This window comes from Bufo gargarizans, chromosome 5 (assembly GCF_014858855.1).
Source record: "Bufo gargarizans isolate SCDJY-AF-19 chromosome 5, ASM1485885v1, whole genome shotgun sequence".
NCBI classification, from domain to species: Eukaryota; Metazoa; Chordata; class Amphibia; order Anura; family Bufonidae; genus Bufo; species Bufo gargarizans.
The window spans coordinates 21,281,743-21,303,648 of NC_058084.1; the positions used below are offsets into that span (position 1 = coordinate 21,281,743).

Sequence of the window (21,906 nt, forward strand, 5' to 3'; positions counted from 1 at the left end):
TCTCTGCTGATGGAGCTAGTGCTGCTCTTCCCCCCTCACCTGCCTCCAGCAGCCATGGAAGTGGAACGTGAGCGCAGAAGGCCCCCCCGCTCAGACCTTCGTGAGGATGGGTGATGGCGCACATAGACAGTGGCCAACTGACTACTTAGAATATCTCGATAGTAGTAAAGTTTATCCTCTCTTTTAGCGGGTGAAGAAAAAAGGCCCCCATTTTGGAACAGTAGTGAGGGTCTGACATGGTGGAGAGCCAGTAGTCATCCCTCTGCTGAATGTTGATAATACAGCTGTCATTTAGCAAGCAACTCAGCATGCATCTGGACATTTGAGCAAGGAACTCCCTGCCTCCATCTCCACTGCATACTGCCACGGTGCGTCCGGATCATTTGCCTGGTCTTCCTCATCGCCCTCTAGCTCCTCCTGCTCCTCTCTTGTTACTTGTCCAGAAAAAACACCCATTTATTTATACATTGCTTGTGCGTGAATGTCCTCTTTCTCCTCCTCCAGTTCAGTCCCCACGGGTCTCAGGTGGACGGGCGATGTAGGCACCACATCTACTTTCCCATGGCCAGACAGTTTTATCAGCATCTGCTCCAGGATGTTAAGAATGTAATGATGTTGTTCATCCTGAAGTCCTGGCGACTGACAAATGAAGTGGCCTCCTCAAAGGGCTTGAGCCAGTAAGACAGATGCAATGGTGCACTTGCAAGCCCCCAAAAATTGATTCATGTCACAGACACAATTAACAGACTGCTTTACTCAATGGTGGACTTTACACCCCAGTAAATGGCTTTATTTCACTGACACATTAAACAGACTAACTCTCCTATAACTGTAAGTCAGATGCAATGGTGGACTTTGTGTTGCAGAGTATGATTGCTGGGTGCAGCGGAATGAATTCAGATCAGACATTATGGAGTGACAGGAACTGGGTTTATTGGAACATGCGTGCAATACCAGAAGGTCACCTTACATGGTGACTGGCACAGACAGGATAAAAAAAAAAAATCTGTGAGTTCACCTCAATGTACAGGAAATACAAATCATAGAAATGCATAGAGAGACTAAAGTGAGCATTAGTAACAGCGACATCTAGTGTTATAGCTATAAACTGCAGTCAATCCAGCAATAGACTAAGCTGTAAGTTGTTGTATCTCCTATTACTGTAAGATGGCTGCAACGTAGGACTTTGGAACCCCCAAAAATAGCTTCATGTCACCGACACAATTAACAGACTGATTAACTCTTTTATTTTAGTAAGATGGATGCAAAGTCAGACTTTGGAACACCGAAAAATTGCTTTATGTCACCGACACAATTAGCAACTGATTAACTCTCCTATTACAGTAAGACAGATGCAACAGTGGTCTTTGGAACTAGTGTTGAGCGAGAATATTTGTCTTACGAATTTTTACCACGAATATCGGCAGTTCGATAATTCGCGAACATTTCGAATATAGTGCTATATATTCGTAATGACAAATATTCTTTTTTTTTTTTTTTTCCTTAAGACAGTACACATCAGGTGATCATCCCTCCCTTCTTCTAGCTTGTGGGCCAATGAGAAGGCTTTGTCACAGCTCAGCTACATCCCCAGCAACCAATAGGAAAGTTACCTACAAGTTTACTATATATAACAGGCATTTTGTGGAGTTTCATGTGAGAGAGCGAGGAGCTTGAATACTGTGCTGTGCTTTATCAAACTACACTCCAAATCCCATATAAATAATCCCGATAGTGTTAGATGGTAATAGGGAATTGTGTAGCTGAACAGCTGATAGGGTCCAGTGCAGGGAGTAGTGTAGGTTATAGAGCTGAAATATATAATCCATATAGTTAGTAGTGATGAGTGGCAGGGGCTATATTCGCAATATTTCACAAATATTTTGTAGAATATTTGTCATATATTCGCGAATTCAAGATTATTTTATTGAATGCGAAAAATCAGCAATGTAAAAATGATGTAATGCAAATTCCTAACGCGAAATACAGGCGTGGGTCACTTTGGCTACATTTTTCAAGCTGCTAGAAGTTTCACAAGTTCTCCTGAGACTGGAGAAAATGGTCGGCACGGCAGAACATTACAATAGCTTTATATGCAGATAGAGGGCTCCAATATATTCGCGATTGCGCTAATCGGCAGTGACTAGGAATACTTTTTCACTACGTGTAGCTTCACATTTTAGCAGGTCTGACTACAGATTACTGATTGGGGCAGCATTGTTGTGAACTTGACATTGCTTCCTTCTCATTGGCCACAAGCAAGAAGCAGAGAGGAATCATGTGTTCAGATGGAAAAAATGCTGAATATTCGATATAACGAATGCTTAGCACTATATTCTAAATATTAGCGAATTCTCGAAGTGGCGATATTCACGATAAAAATTTGCTATTCGAATATTTGCGCTCCACACTATTAGATAGTATAGGTTATAGTGTGTGGCAATGTGCATGTGAGAGAGATTTCTCTGCTGTCCATACATACAGCTACAGACATAGCGCTGTGATGTCACAACAATACTAAGTGCACCAATCAGTATTATGTTGTCAGACCTGATTAAAGGTGAAGTTGTATGTATTGCGCTAACATATTCAAATCAATAGTGGCGATTGGTGCGATCTCGAATACTTTGAAAAACTCTATCTGCATATAAAGCTATTGTTATGACATGCATGGAATTTTAATCTAAAACAGTGCTATAATGTGCAATTGCTTACAATGATCGGGAGTTCTTTCTTACTATCTCGAAAGTTGCTGCCAACCATTTTCATCACTTATGTAGCTAATAGTGCGCACGCGCACATAATAGCACAATCGAAGAGAATATAACGAATATTTATCAAATATTTGCCTAAATATTCGTGATATATCGCGAGTTTGAATATTGCCCCTGCCGATCATCACTATTTGGAACATCAAAAACTGGCTTTATGTCATCGTCACAATTAAAAGACTTATTAACTTTCCTATTACAGTAAGACAGATGCAACGTCGGACTTTGGAACCCTAAAAAATGGCTTTATGTCACCGGTGCAATTAACAGACTGATTAACTCTCCTATTACAGTAAGACTGATGTAACGGTGGATTTTGTAACCCAAAAAATTTGCTTTATGTCACCTACATAACTGACTGATTAACTCTCCTATTACAGTAAGACAGATGCAACGTAGGACTTCGGCACTCCACAAAAATTGATTTATGTCACCGACACAATTAACAGACTGTTTACCTTTACTATTAGATGGATGCAATGGTGGACTTTGGGACCCCTACAAATGGCTTTAAGTCACCGACACAATAAACAGACTGATTAACTCTCCTATTACAGTAAGACTGATGCAATGGTGGACTTTGGAAGCTCTAAAAATGACTTTATGTCACCAATGCAATTACCAGAATTATTAACTCTCCTAATACAGTACGATGGGTGCAATGGTTGATTTCAGAACCCCTAAAAATGGCCTTATATCACCAACACAATTAGTAGACTGATTAACTCTCCTATTTCTGTTAGACGGATGCAATGGTGGACTTTGGAACCCCTACAAATGACTTTGTTACTGATACAATTAACAGACTGATTAACTCTCCTATTACAGTAAGACAGATGCAGGTATGGACTTTAGAACCCACAAAAATGGCTTTATATCACTGACACAAAAAGTAGACTTATTAACTCTCCTATTACTGTAAGTCGGTTGCAACGATGGACTTTGTGACCTCTAAAATAAGGCTTTATGTTAAAGACACAATTAAACTGATTAACTCTCTAATTACAGTAAGATGGATGCAACTTCAGACTTTGTTACACCACAAAACGGCTTTATGTCACAATAACACAGATGCAACAGTGGATTTTGAAACTCACAAAAATTGCTTTATGTCATCAACACAATAACTTATTACAGTAAGACCGATGCAACAGTGGACTTTGGAAACACAAAAAATGGGTTTATATCACCGACACAAGTACCTCTCCTATTCCAGTAAGATGGATGCAACTGTGGATTTTGGAACTCCTAAAATTTGATTTATGTCACCAAAACAATTACCAGACTTATTAACTCTCCTATTAGAGTAAGACAGAGGCAACGATCCACTTTGGAGACCTAAAAAATGGCTTTATGTCACCGACACAATTAACAGACTGAATAACTCTCCTATTACAGTAACACGGATGTAATGGTGGACTTCAGAACCCCCAAAAATTGCTCTGTCATCAACACAATTAACAGACTGATTAACTCTCTTATTACAGTAAGACGAATGAAACGGTGGACATTGGAAACCCAAAACATGCCTTTATGTCACTGACACAATTAACAGACTGATTAACTATTCTATAACAGTGAGACAGGTGCAAATGTGGACTTTGGAACCCCTAAAAATGGCTTTATGTCACATACACAAATACTAGACTTATCTCCTATCACAGTAAGACAGATGCCATGGTGCACTTTCAATCCCCAAAAAATAGATTTATGTCAGTGACACAATTAACAGACTGCTTTACTCTCCTATTACAGTAAGACTGATGAAATGGTGGACTTTGGAGCCCCTATAAATGGCTAATACCCAGACTGACTAACTCTCTCATAACTGTAAGTCGGATACAACTGTGGACTTTGGAACCCCCAAAAATAGCTTTATGTCACCAACACAATCAGCAGAGTAATTAACTCTCCTATTACAGTAAGACAGATGAAAGAGAGGACTATGGAATCCCTAAAAATAGTGTTATGTAAGCGACACAATTAACAGACTGATTAACTCTCCTATTACAGTAATAAGGATGCAACTGTGGACTTTGGAACCCCCAAAAATGGCTTTGTCACCAAGAGAATTAACCCCTTCCCGCAATATCATGTACATGTACGTGAGGATGTTCAATTCAGTGCAATACATAATGTATTGTACTGAATTGAAACACGGCTCAAACCCTGAAAAGGTGAAGCCCCAAAGTGGGACTAAGGCTACTTTCGCACTGGCGTTTTGAATTCTATTTGTGAAGTCCGTTCCTCCTCCATTCCGCTCTGGATGCGGACACCAAAACGCTGCTTGACTACAATGTAAGTCAATAGGGACGGATCCGTTTTCACTGACACAATATGGTGGAATTGAAAATGGATCCGCCCCCCATTGACTTTCAATGTAAGTCAGGACGGATTCGTTTTGACGTAAACTTTTTTTAAATAGAATAATGCAAACAGATCAGTTCTGAACGGATACAACCGTTTGCATTATAGGTGCGGATTCATCTGTGCAGATACCAGACAGATCCGCAACTAATGCAGGTGTAAAAGTAGCCTAAAAAGTAAACAAAATTACTTGACTAAAATAACCTAAAAACTGTGCAAAAAAAACATTTTTGTCACCTTGAATCACTAAAAGTGCAACAACAAGTGATCAAAATGGCGTATTCCCCCCACAATAGTACCAATCTAACCGTCACCTCATCCCGCCAAAAAAATGAGCCCCTACCTAAGACAATCGCCCAAAAATAAAAAAACCTATGGCTCTCAGACTATGGAGACACTAAAACATGATTTTATTTATTTTTTGTTTCAAATATGCTTTTATTGTGTTAAATGTAAAAAAAAAAAATTTAAGTAGAAATACCCGTATAAGATATCGCCGCATCCATAGCAACCTGCTCTATAAAAATACCAAATGACTTAGGCTACTTTCACACTAGCGTTCATGGGTCCGTTCGTGAGCTCCGTTTGAAGGGGCTCACGAGCGGACCCGAACGCAGCCGTCCAGCCCTGATGCAGTCTGAATGGAGCGGATCCGCTCAGACTGCATCAGTCTGGCGGCGTTCAGCCTCCGCTCCGCTCGCCTCCGCACGGACAGGCGGACAGCTGAACACTGCTTGCAGCGTTCGGGTGTCCGCCTGGCCGTGCGGAGGCGTGCGGATCCGTGCGGATCCGTGCGGATCCGTCCAGACTTACAATGTAAGTCAATGGGGACGGATCCGTTTGAAGATGCCACAATATGGCTCAATCTTCAGGCGGATCCGTCCCCCATTGACTTTACATTGAAAGTCTGGACGGATCCGTACGAGGCTATTTTCACACTTAGCTGTTATATGCTAAAAATAATGCAGACGGATCCGTCCTGAACGGAGCCTCCGTCTGCATTATTATGATCGGATCCGTTCAGAACGGATCCGATCGAACGCTAGTGTGAAAGTAGCCTTAACCCCACAGATGAACACCTTAAAAAATAAAAACTGTGTAAAAAAATCAATTTTTTGGCACCTTACATCACAAAAAGTGTAATAGCAAGCGATAAAGTCATATGCACCCAAAATCATACAAATCAAAACATCATCTCATCCTACAAAAAAATGAGGCCCTATTTAAGACAATCGCCCAAAAAATAGAACAAATATGTCTCTCAGACTATAGAGACACTAAAACATGATTTGTTTTGTTTTAAAAATGCTTTTATTATGTTAAATATAGAGTTGAGCAGATATCTGGTTGTTCAGGTTCGACGGGTTTAGCCGAACTTCACAGAAAAATTTCAGTTCGGGACCCGAACTTGGCCCCGAACCCCATTGAAGTCAATAGGGACTAGAACTTTTGAGCACTAAAATAGCTGTAAAAATGTCATGGAAAGGGCTAGAGGGCTGCAAATGTCGTAAAAAAATGTGGTTAAGAGCATGGCAAGTGTTCTGCAAACAAATGTGGATAGGAAAATGACTTTAAATAACATAAAATACGGAAAAATAAAAAATAATAATCTTGATCTAGGAGGACCAGGTCCATATGGAGTAGGTGTCACAACCAGACAGCTGAGAAGCTCTGACAGAAGCCTTTCAGAACCTCCTCCTTGAGTTCTCTTTGTTGTGGTATTCAGTTCCTCATCTCGTTAGCCTCTCTCAGCTGTCATGTAGTTGGACTGATTGCATCCCTTTAAATTCCTCCCCATAATGCATTACTGGGCGGCTTATACTACTTCCTGGAGTGTGTGTGCATGCTGATCCTGTTTACCAGTCTGCTACAAAGTTAAGTGCTGAACATTTATCAGTTATTTTCTGTTTGCTGGATCCCAGGTGACCCTGACTCCCTCCGTGTCTGGTGTAGGGAGCCGGTGGTCGTGTCCCCTCACTATTGTAGGGTGTTCAGGGGTTATATAGTCGAGGTACGTGGCTATGCAACCATCCACCTCTGGGATCTTTGCATAGGCTGAGCAGCCAGGGAAAGTGCTAGGTCTTGGGGTCTCCCCTTGGTTCCTTAGCTTTGGATCCAGTGAGTCATATATGCATGTTGCATTGTCTTGTTTCCCGTACACCGTCCGTGACAGTAGGAGGTTGAAGAGGTGATGGATGTGGCGGTGTAGGTGGAAGTGGCGGTGGAGGAGGAGGAGGTAGCATACACTGCTTTTTGTTTTAAAATTATTATAATTTTTTTAAATTAGGGTACACTCCAAAACATTGGGAAATATAACCCTCCAGTCGTGCTAAACACACGTTCAGATAATACACCGCTGCAGGGCAGACCAGCACCTCCAAGGCGTAAAGGGCAAGCTCAAGCCATGTGCCCAATTTGGAGACCCAGAAGTTGCATGGGCTGACCCCTGTCAGTAATTTCGTGTAGGCGTGTGCACACTTACTGCCCCACCATGTCGCACGTCCCCGTGATGTTTACGATCCAATTTGATATCTGCTCTATCAAATTTCGATGTTCTTTTATGCGCCTACCATGGTGATTACGGGTGGCGGGGAATCAGGTTTCCAAGCCGGAGAGGGAGCGTGAGAAAAATAGACCAAATTTAGGGGAGATAAATTTATTTTAAAAAATTGGGAACGAGTAGAAATGTGGGAAAAGCTATTGAGGTGCAAATGTGGGACAAATTACAGAAGCCCAAATGTGGCCCAAAAGAGTCAAGCGAAATTGTGGTGAAAGCTATTGAGGCGCAAATGTTGGCCAAAAGAGTATAGCGGAAATGTGGGACAAAGTATTGAAGCTTAAATGTGGTACAGACTAGATGGGCCAAATGGTTCTTATCTGCCGATACATTCTATGTTTCTATGTTTCTATGTTCTATGGTATAACTTGTTTAAGTTTAAGCATTGAATCAAAGGAGGTGGCGCGCATCAATTAAAGAAGCATTTCAAAATTTTATTCCCTGTCACCTACGCAGAGCAGGGGTTTATTCACCTCTAAAATTGTATAATGTCAACCCAAGAATGTAACAGAAAAATTACAGAAATTAATTAACCTGTCTATTTGGTAGAGCAGGGGTCTATGACAGAAAAAAATTGTTTATTGTCACCCGAAAATTTAAAATAAAATTATTGAAATTTATTAAGCTGTCAACTAGGTAGAGGAGGGGTATATTACACCCAAAAATTGGTGAATTTGACCATAAAATGTAACTAATAAAATGTTTTTTTTTTCTTTACTGATCTAATAGGTATAGCAGTGGTACACCACACAAAAAAAATGCTGAATTTCACCAGAAAATGTAACTGACAATTATTATTATTATTTTTTTAAATGGCCTACTAGGTATAGCAGTGGTACATCACACCCAAAAACTGGTGAATTTCACCATAAAATGTAACAAACAAATAGTTTTATTGTTTAACCTGTCTACTAGGTATAGCAGTGGTACTTCACACCCAAAAAGTGTTGAATTTCAACTGAAAATGTAACTGACAAATTGTTTTCTTTGTTAACCGGCCTACTAGGTATAGCAGTGGTACTATACACCCAAAAGTTGGTGAATTGCACCCGAAAATGTAAATGACAAAGTAGTGAAATTATATAAAATAAAATAAGTACAAATTTTTTTTTGATTTATGAGGTGGAGTTTCATATGGAGTAGGAATTTGAGGAGGCGGTGGACGTAGCGGAGTAGGTGTAAGTGGCGGTGGAGGAGGACGAGATAGCCAACACAGGTTTTTGGTTTTAATTTAATTTTGTAAAATTAAGGTACACTCCAAAAGAGTGTGAAATATCCAAAATACAAACATGAGCAATTGCGCTGCAGTATAACAATGGCTGCTTAGTGCCGGTATACATGTCTATTCTGCACAAGGTACAGACAAGTCCTGAGGGATCCAGGTCTGGTTCATTTTAATGAACGTGAGCTTGTCCACATTGGCTGTGGACAGGCGGCTCCGCTTGTCTGTGATGACGCCCCCTGCCGTGCTAAACACGCATTCAGATAATACACTGGCTGCAGGGCAGGCCAACACCTCCAAGGCGTAAAGGGCAAGCTCAGGCCATGTGCCCAATTTGGAGGCCCAGAAGTTGAAGGGGGCAGACCCGTCATTCAGTACGTGTAGGCGTGTGCACACATACTGCTCCACCATGTTGGTGAAATGCTGCCTCCTGCTAAGACGTTCCATATCAGCTTGTGGTGCTGGATGTTGTGGCGTGCTTACAAAACATTTCCACATTTCGGCCATGCTAACCCTGCCTTCTGAGGTGCTGGCGGTGCCCCAGCTGCGTTGGTGACCTCTTCCTCATCCTCTACCTTTGCCTTGTGCTTCCGCTGTGCCCCCGCTGTCAGGTGGGAATGCCACTAGCAGCGCGTCTACCAGCGCGTGCTTGTATTTGCGCATCTTACGATCACGCTCCAGTGACGGAATTAAGGACTGTACGTTGTCCTTGTAACGGGGATCCAGCAGCGTGGCCACCCAGTAATCAGCACAAGTTAGAATGTGGGCGACTCAGCGGTCATTGCTGAGACACTGCAGCATGTAATCGCTCAAGTGTGCCAGGCTGCCCAGAGGCAACGAAATCTGTCCTCTGTGGGAGGTGTACTCTGTATCCCCCCATCCAAGCACCAGTGATGGCCATGAGCTGGTCTGGGTGCCACCCTGCTGTGAACATGGTTCCTCCTCCTCCATCTCCTCCTCCTCATCCTCCACCTCGTCATCCTCCAGAACTGTGCCCTGGCTGGACAATTGTGTACCTTGGGTTTGTCAGTGCAGGAACCCACCCTCGGAGCTACTTGGGAATGACTGGCCAGAAACCCTACGAAAGGATCCCTCTTCCTCCTCCTCCTGTGGCACATCCTCGTCCATCATCTCCAGGAGCATTTTTTCAAGGAGGCATAGAAGTGGGATAGTAATGGCGTTATCGACACTGGCCATGTTGGTGGAGTACTCAAAACAGCGCAACAAGGAACACAGGTCGTGCATGGAGGCCCAGTTATTGGTGGTGAAGTGGTGCTGTTCCTCCGAGCAACTCACCCATGCGTGCTGCAGCTGAAACTCCACGAACTCCTGCTGCTCGCACAGTCTGGCCAGCATCTGCAAGGTGGAGTTCCACCTTGTGGGCACGTCGCATATGAGGCGGTGAGTGGGAAGGCCGAAGTTACGCTGCATCGCTGACAGGCGAGCAGCAGCCGAGTGAGAACGCCGAAAGCGCGCACAGACGGCCCGCACTTTATGCAGCAGCTCTGACATATCGGGGTAATTTTTAAAGAATCTCTGCACAACCAAAGGAGATATAACGGACCTGACCGTGCTTACTGATCCACGTATCCGTAGTCAGGTGCACCTTGCCACAGATGGCGTTGCACAGTGCACACCTGATTTTGTCCCCTACTTGGTTGTGCAGGGAAGGGATGGCTCGCCTTGAAAAGTAGTGGTGGCTGGGACAGCCACCGCAATAGGGCCTTTCAAACTCTCCGCCTCCATGAGACGGAATGACAGCATTTCAAAGGCCAGTAATTTAGAAATGCTGGCATTCAGGGCTAGGGATCGTGGGTGGGTAGGGGGGTACTTCCTCTTCCTCTCCAGCATTTGGGAGATGGAGAGCTGAACGCTTGCGTGGGACATTGTGGAGATGCTTGGTGACCCAGGTGTTGGTGTTGCTGGCAGATCCTCTGTTTGCGGGGTGGCAGGTGGCACTGTCACTTCAGAGGTGGATGAAGAGGTCGAGACTGCAGCAGAAGAGGAAGCAGGAGGAGCCAGAGACCTTTCTTTGTTTTTGAGGTGTCTACTCCACTGCAGCTCGTGCTTTGCACTTAAGTGCCTGGTCATGCAGGTTGTGCTCAGGTTGAGAACGTTTATGCCTCGCTTCAGGCTCTGATTGCACAGAGTGCAAACCACTCATGTCTTGTCGTCAGCACATTGTCTGAAGAACTGCCACGCCAGGGAACTCCTTGGATCTGGCTTTGGTGTGCTCGGTCCCTTGATGCGGTGGGCAGTAGGAGGCGTACTGTCTAGAGGACGGCCACTCCGCTTTTGCATTCTGCTCCCTCTCCTGTGCTGGTGACTCTGTGCAACCACCGCCTCTTCCTCCGAACTACAGTACATGGGTCACTCGCATGACCTTGATTCCATGTGGGGTCGAGGACCTCATCCTCCTCCACATCATCTTCCACCCAGTCTTCACCCCAGACTTCCTTGTCGGTCTGCACACTTTCGAAAGCCCCAGCAGTTGGCACCTGTGTTTCGTCATCATCCGAGACATGCTGCGATGGTCCTCCCATGTACTCATCTTGAAAGATAAGTGTTTGGGCATCGATGAACTCAATCTTCCACTTCTGGGGCAGGGATAGGTGGATGGCCCTGGGAAACCCTGCTAACAGAGTCATCAAAAAGCAGAAGAGACTGCTGCATGACTTGGGGCTCAAACTGCTTGGCTGATTTGCAAGAGGGTGAGGTGAAAGACTGATGGATATCGGCTGCAGGTGCCAACTGTGGTCTTTCAGCAGGAGACTGGGTGGAAGACAATGTGAAGGAACTGGATCCACTGTCAGAAACCCATTCTACTATCGCCTGTACTTGTTCTAGCCTCACAATTCGTAGAGCCGCATTAGGCCCGACCAAATGCCGCTTCAGGTTTTGTCGCCTACTCGCACCTGAGGAAGGTGTTTCACTTGTGCGTGTAGCTGGCACAGATCTACCATGTCCTCTCCCTGCAACAGGACCTCCACCAGCAGCACCACGACCTGGGCCACGTCCCTTATTTGACACTCTCCTCATATTTCTCAAATTTAGAATCTTGCCCAAAATGGGTGTTTTTCTAATAACATAATAGAACCACAGTATCTAAAGGGTGTATCTCACAATGACAGATGCAGAAAAGGCTGCAATATTAAGTATTTTGCCCAAAAAGGGTGTTTTTGTTACTAACAGAATATGACAGCAGTATATAACGCTTGAATTTCACATGTGCAGATGTAGCAAGGAATGTAAAATTGTGTATTTTGCCCAAAAAGGGTGTTTTTTTAAAACCAGATTATTATTGCAGTATTTCAAGCTTGGATGTGAATGTCACAAAAGCACATATGCTGTGCTGGTGCACTGAGCTTGCATAAAATGTCCGCTGCCGCCCACCTAACTAACAAGTAATTTCTTTGTCACTGGGCTCAGGGCATTCTGTCCTATTCTATCCCTCACAGCATGTCACGGCTGAGGATGGGGGAAACCCTCAGCCGTGCGATGTCGAAAGATGTCCGGTCGCTACTCGGCCAGGACGACAGAATTAGGGAGCAGGTCACCTCCTGTTGCATCCCTAACACTGCCGTATGAGCCGACCTTGATGGTAGGAGGGCTCATACTCTGGAACCCATAGTCTCTACAAGCCCTCAGCGTGGCCCTGAACTAGGAGCAGGGTAGAGACAACCTATTCCTCCTAGGCACGGAGGACCAGGAGTCTCACTGACCAAGCAGCAAGGAGAAGGGGAACATGAACAGACCTATGGATGTGACAGGTGAACCAAACAGTTCCACACTAACCTGCCACATCCTTGCTGACTGGAACCCGTGCTCAGATTCGCTGTCCACACAAACTTTAAGATGACAGCACACACATAAGAACACACAGGAACCTGGACATCCATAGCTGCAATAAAAAACCAAAAGCATAAGACATCAACTTAACATCAGGGATTCGGTTTTATGACCGCAAGGGTGGCCCTTACTGGAAGGATGGTAACAGGATACCAGGAGAACGACTCCAGCAACATGCCTGGAGTACCCCTCAAACTTCTGCCATCCAGCAGGAAGCTAAATAGCCCAAGCGGCCACACCCACACACACACTAGGAAATGAGTTTAACCCTTCCATCACCAAACCAGGTAAGTGTCACTTAAAGGGGAAGTGTACAGACATCAAACTCCCTTTCACCAAACATAAAGAGTGAACACTAAAATCACACATAGCCAGAGGCAACTGCATGCCGTGACAGCGAGCGTCTAGCAACCGCTCAGGCCGCTCCACTGCCAACAACCTTATGTTGCCTGCGGCAACCACATGTGAGGCGAGATACAGAGCCCACACCTGTGGAAGACAACATAAGACAAACCGCTGACAACAGCATGCGAACCAAGGAGTCACAACCACAACCATGGTTGTGACACAGCAGCAGCATCCTCTCCCTACACTAAGCACAGCAGAGTGACAAGTCATATGCACCCCAAAATCATACCAATCAAACCATCATCTCATCCCACAAAAAATGAGTCCCTACCTAAGACAATCGCCCCAAAAAATAAATAAACTATGTCTGTTAAACTATGGAGACACAAAAACATTTTTGTTTCAAAAATGCTGTTATTGTGTAAAACTTAAATAAAAAAAGTATGCATATTAGGTATCACCGCGTCCAAGGGAACCTGCTGTATAAAAATATCACATGAAAGAACCCTTCAGATGAACACCATTAAAAAAATTAAATTAAAACAGTGTAAAAAAAGCTATTTTTTTGCCACCTTACATCACAAAAAGTGTAATAGCAAGCGATCAAAAATTCATACACACCTTAAAATAGTGCCAATCAAACTGTCTTTTCATACGGAAATAAATTAGCCCTTAAATAAGACAGTCGCCCAAAAAATAAAAATAAACTATGGCTTTCAGAATATGGAGACCCTAAAAATTTTTTTTCAACAATGCTTGATTATGTCAAACTGAAACAAACAACCCAAAAAAGTTGTCAAATTTGGTATTGTCGCATCCGTAACAACCTGCTCTATAAAATACCACATGATCTAACCTGTCAGATGAACACTGTGAATAAAGAAAAATAAAAACTGTGCCAAAACAGATATTTTTTGTTACCTTGCCTCACAAAAAGTGTAATCATATGTACCCTAAAATAGTACCAACAAAACTGCCACCTTATCCCGTAGTTTCCAAAATGGGGTCTTCAAATGTGACCTGGAAACGTAAAATTATCCCAGTTAAAGGGAATCTGTCACCTATTTTGACCATATAAAACCGTTTACATAGCAATGTGCAATAAAGTACCTTCTTACCTACATGTGTCTTCTTTCTTTTATTCAACTTTTCATTCTTATAAAAAAGCGATTTGTCTGATATGCAAATGAGGTTCCAAGGTGCCCAGAGGGGCGTTATTATTCTGCTTTAGTGCCCAGTAACGCCCCCCTGCAGTGCCCAGCCGGCCTCCTAAGAAATAAATGTCCTCCCACATACTTGCCGAACGGCGCCGCCCCCTCCCCACTACGTCATTTAATTTATTCATTGCCCCATCGTGCTTCCTCCTCTCTTGGCCTACGGCGCCGCCCCCTAACGATTACGTCATTTAATTTATTCACTTCATCGGGCGTTCCTTATTCCTCTCTTGGCCTACGGCGCCCCCCCCCCCCCTCCCCATTACGTCATTTATTCTATTCATTGCACCGGACCTCCCTTCCTCCCCTCTTGTCCTCCGAAATCCTGCGCAGGCGCAGTATCGGTGAGTGCCTGCACCTGCACAATTCTTCTGTTCCAGAGGGCAACAGCCTCAATAGTGTCACTGGGCATGCGCCGGGGCCAGTGACACTATTGAGGCTGTTGCCCTCTGGAGAGGCGGGCTAGACACTGCAGGGGGGGGGGGCGTTACTGGGCACTAGAGCAGAGTAATAACGCCCCTCTGGGCACCTTGGAACCTCATATGCATATCAGACAAATCGCTTTTTTTATAAGAATGAAAAGTTGAATAAAAGAAAGAAGACACATGTAGGTAAGAAGGTACTTTATTGCACATTGCTCTGTAAACGGTTTTATATGGTACAAATAGGTGACAGATTCCCTTTTAAATCTGCCCTCCAAAAACCGTATGGCATTCCTTTCCTTCTGCGCCCTGCCGTGTGCCCGTACAGCAGTTTACAACCACATATGGGGTGTTTCTGTAAACTACAGAATCAGGGTAACAAATATTGAGCTTTGTTTGGCTGTTAACCCTTGCTTTGTTACTGGAAAAAATTTACCTTGAGGGGTGTAGTTTCTAAAATGGGGTCCTTTTTGGGTGGTTTCTTTTATGTAAGCCTCACAAAGTGACTTCAGACATGAACTGGTCGTTAAAAAGTGGGTTTTAGAAATTTTCTGAAATATTTCAAGATTTGCTTCTAAACTTTTAAGCCTTCTAACGTCCCCAAAAAAAAAAAAAAAGTAATTTGCAAAATGATTCAAACATGAAGTAGACAAAGTAATAACAAATTTAGGAGGTATCACTATCTGTTTTAAAAGCAGAGAAATATACATTTTGAAAATTGCTAATTTTTCGAAATTTTGGGTAAATTTGGTATTTTTTTTATAAATAAAAATGAAATATTTTGATTCAAATTTACCACCGTCATGAAGTACAAAATATGTCGAGAAAACAATCTCAGAATGGCTTGGATAAGTACAAGTGTTTTAAAGTTATTACCGCATAAAGTAAAATGAAGGCTTGGTAAATGTGGCTTGGTCCTGAATGTAAAAACGAGCTTGGTCCTGAAGGGGTTAACAGCCCGTTTACGTGTCGTATTTCTGTGTCACTGGTGCATTGGAGCTGTACAGCACAGAGAAAACACGCCTTTAGGTCGCCCTCAGACTGAACCTCCACATTAAAGCCTAAGGCGTTTTGATGCATTTTTCACGCGCGTAATAAAAAACTGAATGTGTACAAACAACATCTCTTAGCAACCGTGCATAAAAAATGCATCACATATGCACTTGCTTGCGGATGCGATTTTGACGCAGCTCCATTCACTTGTATGGGGTGAAATGAATGGGTCCGGGTCCCATGCGGGTGCAATGCGTTCATGTCACTGACCCTCTCCCTCACTGCAGCAGCTTCCTGTCCCATAGACTAGTTAGAGCAGAATGGCGGTGCAACACGTGACTCAGCATTTATGCATGCATGGTCAGGGGCTGCCCCGGCCAATCACAGCCATACCAATACTAGGCATGACTGCGATGGCTCCAAGTGCCCACAGCTTAACCCTAAGTTCACACCTGAGCGTTTTACAGCGCGTTCAAACGCGCTGTAAAACGCTCAACACATGAAAACCAATGCTTCCCTATGGGAATGGTTCTCACCTGGGCGTTTTACAGCGCGTACGATCGCGCTGTACAACGCCCGACGCATAATCAAGTACTTGAGCTTCTTTGGGGCGTTTTGACGCGCGTTTGTGGCCATAGGACACTGCAGTCAATCACACAAACGCGCGTCAAACGCGCGTTTACTATTGCAAAAAACGCGCATAAAAATGCGCGACAAAAACGCGCGTAAAACGCGCGTTTGAGAAACGCTCAGGTGTGAACCCAGGGTAAAAGCTTGCTGATTGGCTGCGCTGCAGCCTTTCAACAAGCTTTATTTAATATCCAAACACCGAACATGGATTTTCTCGCCAATGTCGGTGTTCGAGTACTCGGACACAGTAATGTTCGTTACACGCCTAAACATTCCGGTCTGGGTTCGCTCATCCCTATTTGTTACGACAAAGTGCAAGGAAATTCGGATTTGTGGATTTATTCTCCACCTTGTCATTATAATTTTCTATCATTTTTATATTTTGTATCGATAACCAGCAAATATTGTTCCACCCAGAGAGAAACGATTCCACTGTTACACTCCAGCACAATTCCCTGTGGGAATACTGTACTGAGATGTTTGACTTCAGAGATCGCTGAGCACAAAGATGGAATTACTAATCCCATTCTCTGTTTCTAATCACAGGAGCCATGGAGCTGACCACCATCCTCGCTCTTTCTATCGTCCTCATCCTCACTGTCTATATTCTTCTATCATGGTCCAGACTGAACAGATACAAGTCACTGCCTCCCGGACCTACCCCAATTCCTGTGCTGGGGACTCCCAATTACATGGATTTAAGACACTTTGCCGTGAAATTACGAAAGGTAAGTGTTTCCTAGGAGACATGAGGCAGCGCATGATGAGTAATGTGGCTACAGAGTTCACTCAACATTTTTTCCTGCAAAGTGACATGCACAAGATTGGCTATTGGCATGTGCAGTTCCCCAGAAGTACTACTGCAAATGGATCATTACTACTAACAGAGTTGATGCACAGTTATTAAGTTAAATGTGATTTATTGTGCCTTATGTACACAGGGCCCGCCTTTGGGGTGTGCGGGCTGTGCGGCCGCACAGGGCGACATAGCGACAGGGGCGCCGGGCGGCCGACAGCTCGCAGTGTAATATGCGGGCTGCGGCAGGTGAGCGAGCTGGCGGCGGCTGGGCACAGGGAGATGAGCGCTTCCATTGCCTGTGCTGCGGTAGGGGAGGGAGAGGCGTGTCCCTTTCCCTTCCTCTGATAGGCTGCCGGCCTAGTGCCTGCAGCCTATCAGAGACCGGCGCAGGCGGCGTAATGACGTCATCGCGCCGCCTGAGCCATACAGCATGGGACACAGGCCAGAAGAGGCCTGCATCGCATCACTGACATGGAGGTAAGTATGTGTTTGTTTGTTTTTTATTATATACAATACTTTTACTGGCGGGGGCTGTTATTACTGTCTGGCAAAAGGGGGCTGTTATTACTGGCAAAGGGGGGGGGCTGTTATTACTGGCAAAGGGGGGGGGCTGTTATTACTGGCAAAGGGGGGGCTGTTATTACTGGCAAAGGGGGGGCTGTTATTACTGGCAAAGGGGGGGCTGTTATTACTGGCGGGGGCTGTTATTACTGGCACAGAGGGGCTGTTATTACTGACACAGAGGGGCTATTATTACTGGGGGCTGTTATTACTGGCACAGAGGGGCTGTTATTACTGGGGGCTGTTATTACTGGGGGCTGTTATTACTGGCACAGGGGGGCTGTTATTACTGGGGGCTGCTATTACTGGCACAGGGGGGCTGCTATTACTGGCATAGGGGGCTATTATTACTGGCATGGGGGGGCTGTTAATACTGGCACATGATTGGGGGCACTATAGGGGCATCTACTGAGGCCACAAAGAAGGGGTATTTTATATGGGCTCTCTGTACAGTACAATTTTATACATGGGACACATGGTGGGTACTATGGGTAAGGGGGAGAGGAGTACTATGGGGTCATCTACGGGGGGCACTAAGAAGGGGTATTTTATACTTGCAAATTATGGGGGACACTGAGGGCATCTACTGGAGCATTTTATACTGGTACATTATGGGGGCACTAGGAGGAAGGAGGGTGTGGAGCACTATGGGGTCATTTACTAGGGGCACTATATAGGGGTATTTTATACTGGCACATTATGGGGGCACTATGAGGACATTAGCTCAAATGGGGGCATTACAAGGGGGTATTTTTTGCACTGTCACATTATAAGGAGAATTATTTCTACTGGGGGGGCATTATGGTGGGCTTTATTACTCCCCCATGGTATGACCCCCTAGTAGCAGCACCAGCCTCTCCCTGCTCTGCTATCCCTCTGCCTCTTCTCCAAATCCTTATTATGAAATCTTTCTCATTAGGATAAAACACCTCATCAGCTCCGCCGAGCCCCCGGCCAAAGTGTGGAAGTGGCGTCCGAGATCCCCAAGGGCCAAGCCAAGTAACTGTAAGCGTTCATGTGAAATATGTTTGTTATACACATATAGCCTACACTGTGCCACACAATATTTATTTTTTTATTTTTTTTTTGGGGGGGGGGGGGGGCTTGCACAGGGCGCCTGAACACCTAAGGCCGGCCCTGTATGTACAGTCTTGGCCAAAAGTTTTGAGAATGACACAAATATTGGTTTTCACAAAGTTTGCTGCTAAACTGCTTTTAGATCTTTGTCTCAGTTGTTTCTGTGATGTAGTGAAATATAATTACTCGCACTTCATACGTTTCAAAGGCTTTTATCGACAATTACATGACATTTATGCAAAGAGTCAGTATTTGCAGTGTTGGCCCTTCTTTTTCAGGACCTCTGCAATCCGACTGGGCATGCTCTCAATCAACTTCTGGGCCAATTCCTGACTGATACAACCCATTCTTTCATAATCACTTCTTGCAGTGTGTCAGAATTAGTGGTTTTTGTTTGTCCACCCGCCTCTGGAGGATTGACCACAAGTTCTCAATGGGATTAAGATCTGGGGAGTTTCCAGGCCATGGACCCAAAATGCCAACGTTTTGGTCCCCGAGCCACTTAGTTATCACCTTTGCCTTATGGCACGGTGCTCCATCGTGCTGGAAAATGCATTGTTCTTCACCAAACTGTTGTTGGATTGTTGGAAGAAGTTGCTGTTGGAGGGTGTTTTGGTTCCATTCTTTATTCATGGCTGTGTTTTTGGGAAAAATTGTGAGTCAGCCCACTCCCTTGGATGAGTAGCAACCCCACACATGAATGGTCTCAGGATGCTTCACTGTTGGCATGACACAGGACTGATGGTAGCGCTCACCTTTTCTTCTCCGGACAAGCCTTTTTCCTGATGCCGCAAACAATCGGAAAGAGGCTTCATCGGAGAATATGACTTTGCCCCAGTCCTCAGCAGTCCATTCACCATATTTTCTGCAGAAGATCAATCTGTCCCTGATGGGGTTTTTTGGAGAGAAGCGGCTTCTTTGCTGCCCTTCTTGACACCAGGCCATCTTCCAAAAGTCTTCGCCTCTTTGTGCGTGCAGATGCGCTCACACCTGCCTGCTGCCATTCCTGAGCAAGCGCTGCACTGGTGGCACTCCGATCCCGCAGCTGAATCCTCTTTAGGAGACGTTCCTGGCGCTTGCTGGACTTTCTTGGACGCCCTGAAGCCTTCTTAACAAGAATTAAGCCTCTTTCCTTGAAGTTCTTGATGATCCTATAAATTGCTGATTGAGGTGTAATCTTAGTAGCCACAATATCCTGGCCTGTGAAGCCATTTTTATGCAGCGCAATGATGGCTGCACGCGTTTCTTTGCAGGTCACCATGGTTAACAATGGAAGAACAATGATTTCAAGCATCACCCTCCTTTTAACAGGTCAAGTCTGCCATTTTAACCCAATCAGCCTGACATAATGATCTCCAGCCTTGTGCTTGTCAACATTCTCACCTGAGTTAACAAGACGATTACTGAAATGATCTCAGCAGGTCCTTTAATGACAGCAATGAAATGCAGTGGAAAGTTTTTTTGGGGATTAAGTTAATTTTCATGGCAAAGAAGGACTATGCAATTCATCTGATCACTCTTCATAACATTCTGGAGGATATGCAAATTGCTATTATGAAAACTTAAGCAGCAACTTTTCCAATTTCCAATATTTATGTAATTCTCAAAACTTTTAGCCACGAATGTACTTAATAGAATTGTACAGGCAACCAAACAGTCAGAAAGCTGTTTAAGTTGCCAAGGTGATGGACCAAGTATGCCCCCATTAAGTTAGTGAGGAGTCTATTCTGAGCAGAGCAAGGTAGAAGACTTGTGTGTAAGCTCAAGCTCAGAGAACCTTCGGCTCTGGGAGGTCGGCTACCAAGGAAGCAACTCTACTACCAGAGTTCCCCCTGAGAGAAGACGATAAGAAGGTTGACAATATGGATGAGTGTATTTCATAAAATTCATTTGGTGTCTGCCATAGGAAAACAGGGTTAAAGTAACTTTGTTGTCACAGATCTTCCGAATAGCATTCTCAACCCCTTTCTAAAAATCCCAAATTTTGGGACAGGATCCAAATGTATGGCCCAAAGATCCCCTTTCTACTCCATACCTCCAGCAGGTGTCCTCAGTGATTATTGTTGTTTTGTACGACATCGTGTCATTGTTTTAAAAGAATTCTCCTGGATTCTGAAACATCTCCAAAATCCATTTGAGTGTGCATGGATGATCCCAATTTTAGGTTCTGAAGAAGAAGGTGACAAATCAGATTCCCATCCTCCAATATATGCTGGTGAGCCTCTAACATTGTCTGATATCACATTTCTGCAGAACAACATTAGTTTAGATGTCTCAAGCTAGGTTCAGTAAGGCCAGGGAGATCAGGGTATTTTTTGCAAAACACTTTGAACAAGAAGCAGAGATTAGTTTCTTATATGAAATCCGAGGCAGAGGAAGGACTAGGATAAACAATAGAAATATATGGGTGAGCATCCTCCTATTCTAAAACATCTCCTACATTTAGCATACCACAGCAATTCCTATGGCTGCCAGATACAAAATGGTGCAGATAAAGAAAAAGCCATCCTTCGGCGCAGACGAACCAAACAATCAGAGGCAGCAGAAATCTACATCAATCGTTTCTATTTTTATTTTCGGAAACACTTCATACAACACGTTTCGGGGAACGCTTCCCCTTCTGCAGGTGTAAACAGTGCTTAACTCAGCAAACACACACATATAACAAAAAAAGGCACCAAAAACAAAGGTCAGAGAGGAGTGGGGGCGGTCCGAGGGTTCAAAGGTAACCCCAAATAAACAGACTCCTTGAAAACAACATAATTTTATAAATAGTTTGATAAGGTAGAGACCTCCTTAATACTGGGGTCTTTGGCCATTATTTTTGTCCCGCCTTTTGAAAAATATTAATGGTTTGGGACACCTCCACATTCCCCGGTGCGCTTCTCTGCCTGGAGCGGAGGTCACGTGATCGCGCTATCCGCGACCACGTGACCCCACCATCTCCATGGAGACAAGACGAGTGCCAGTGATCTCGAAAAAAAAAGCACTCGGAGTGAACTAGTGGGGAGGACTATTCAAAAGGCTGAGCATTCTTGGGGACAGTCAAATCGTTAGAATAACTTGTCAGCGTTCTATACATTAAAAGAGAATTCC

The 21,906-nt window shown here is 44.3% G+C and overlaps 1 protein-coding gene across 1 annotated transcript in view; it reads left to right on the plus strand.

The window, feature by feature from the left end:
* Window positions 1-21,906, plus strand: part of LOC122939250 (cytochrome P450 2C44-like) — a 436,988-nt gene that overhangs the window by 86,619 nt on the left and 328,463 nt on the right. Inside the window, exon 2 of the mRNA XM_044295290.1 lies at window positions 16,920-17,101. Within this exon, the coding sequence (XP_044151225.1) occupies window positions 16,925-17,101 (177 nt within the window). The 5' untranslated portion in view covers window positions 16,920-16,924. The remainder of the gene's footprint in view (window positions 1-16,919; window positions 17,102-21,906) is intronic.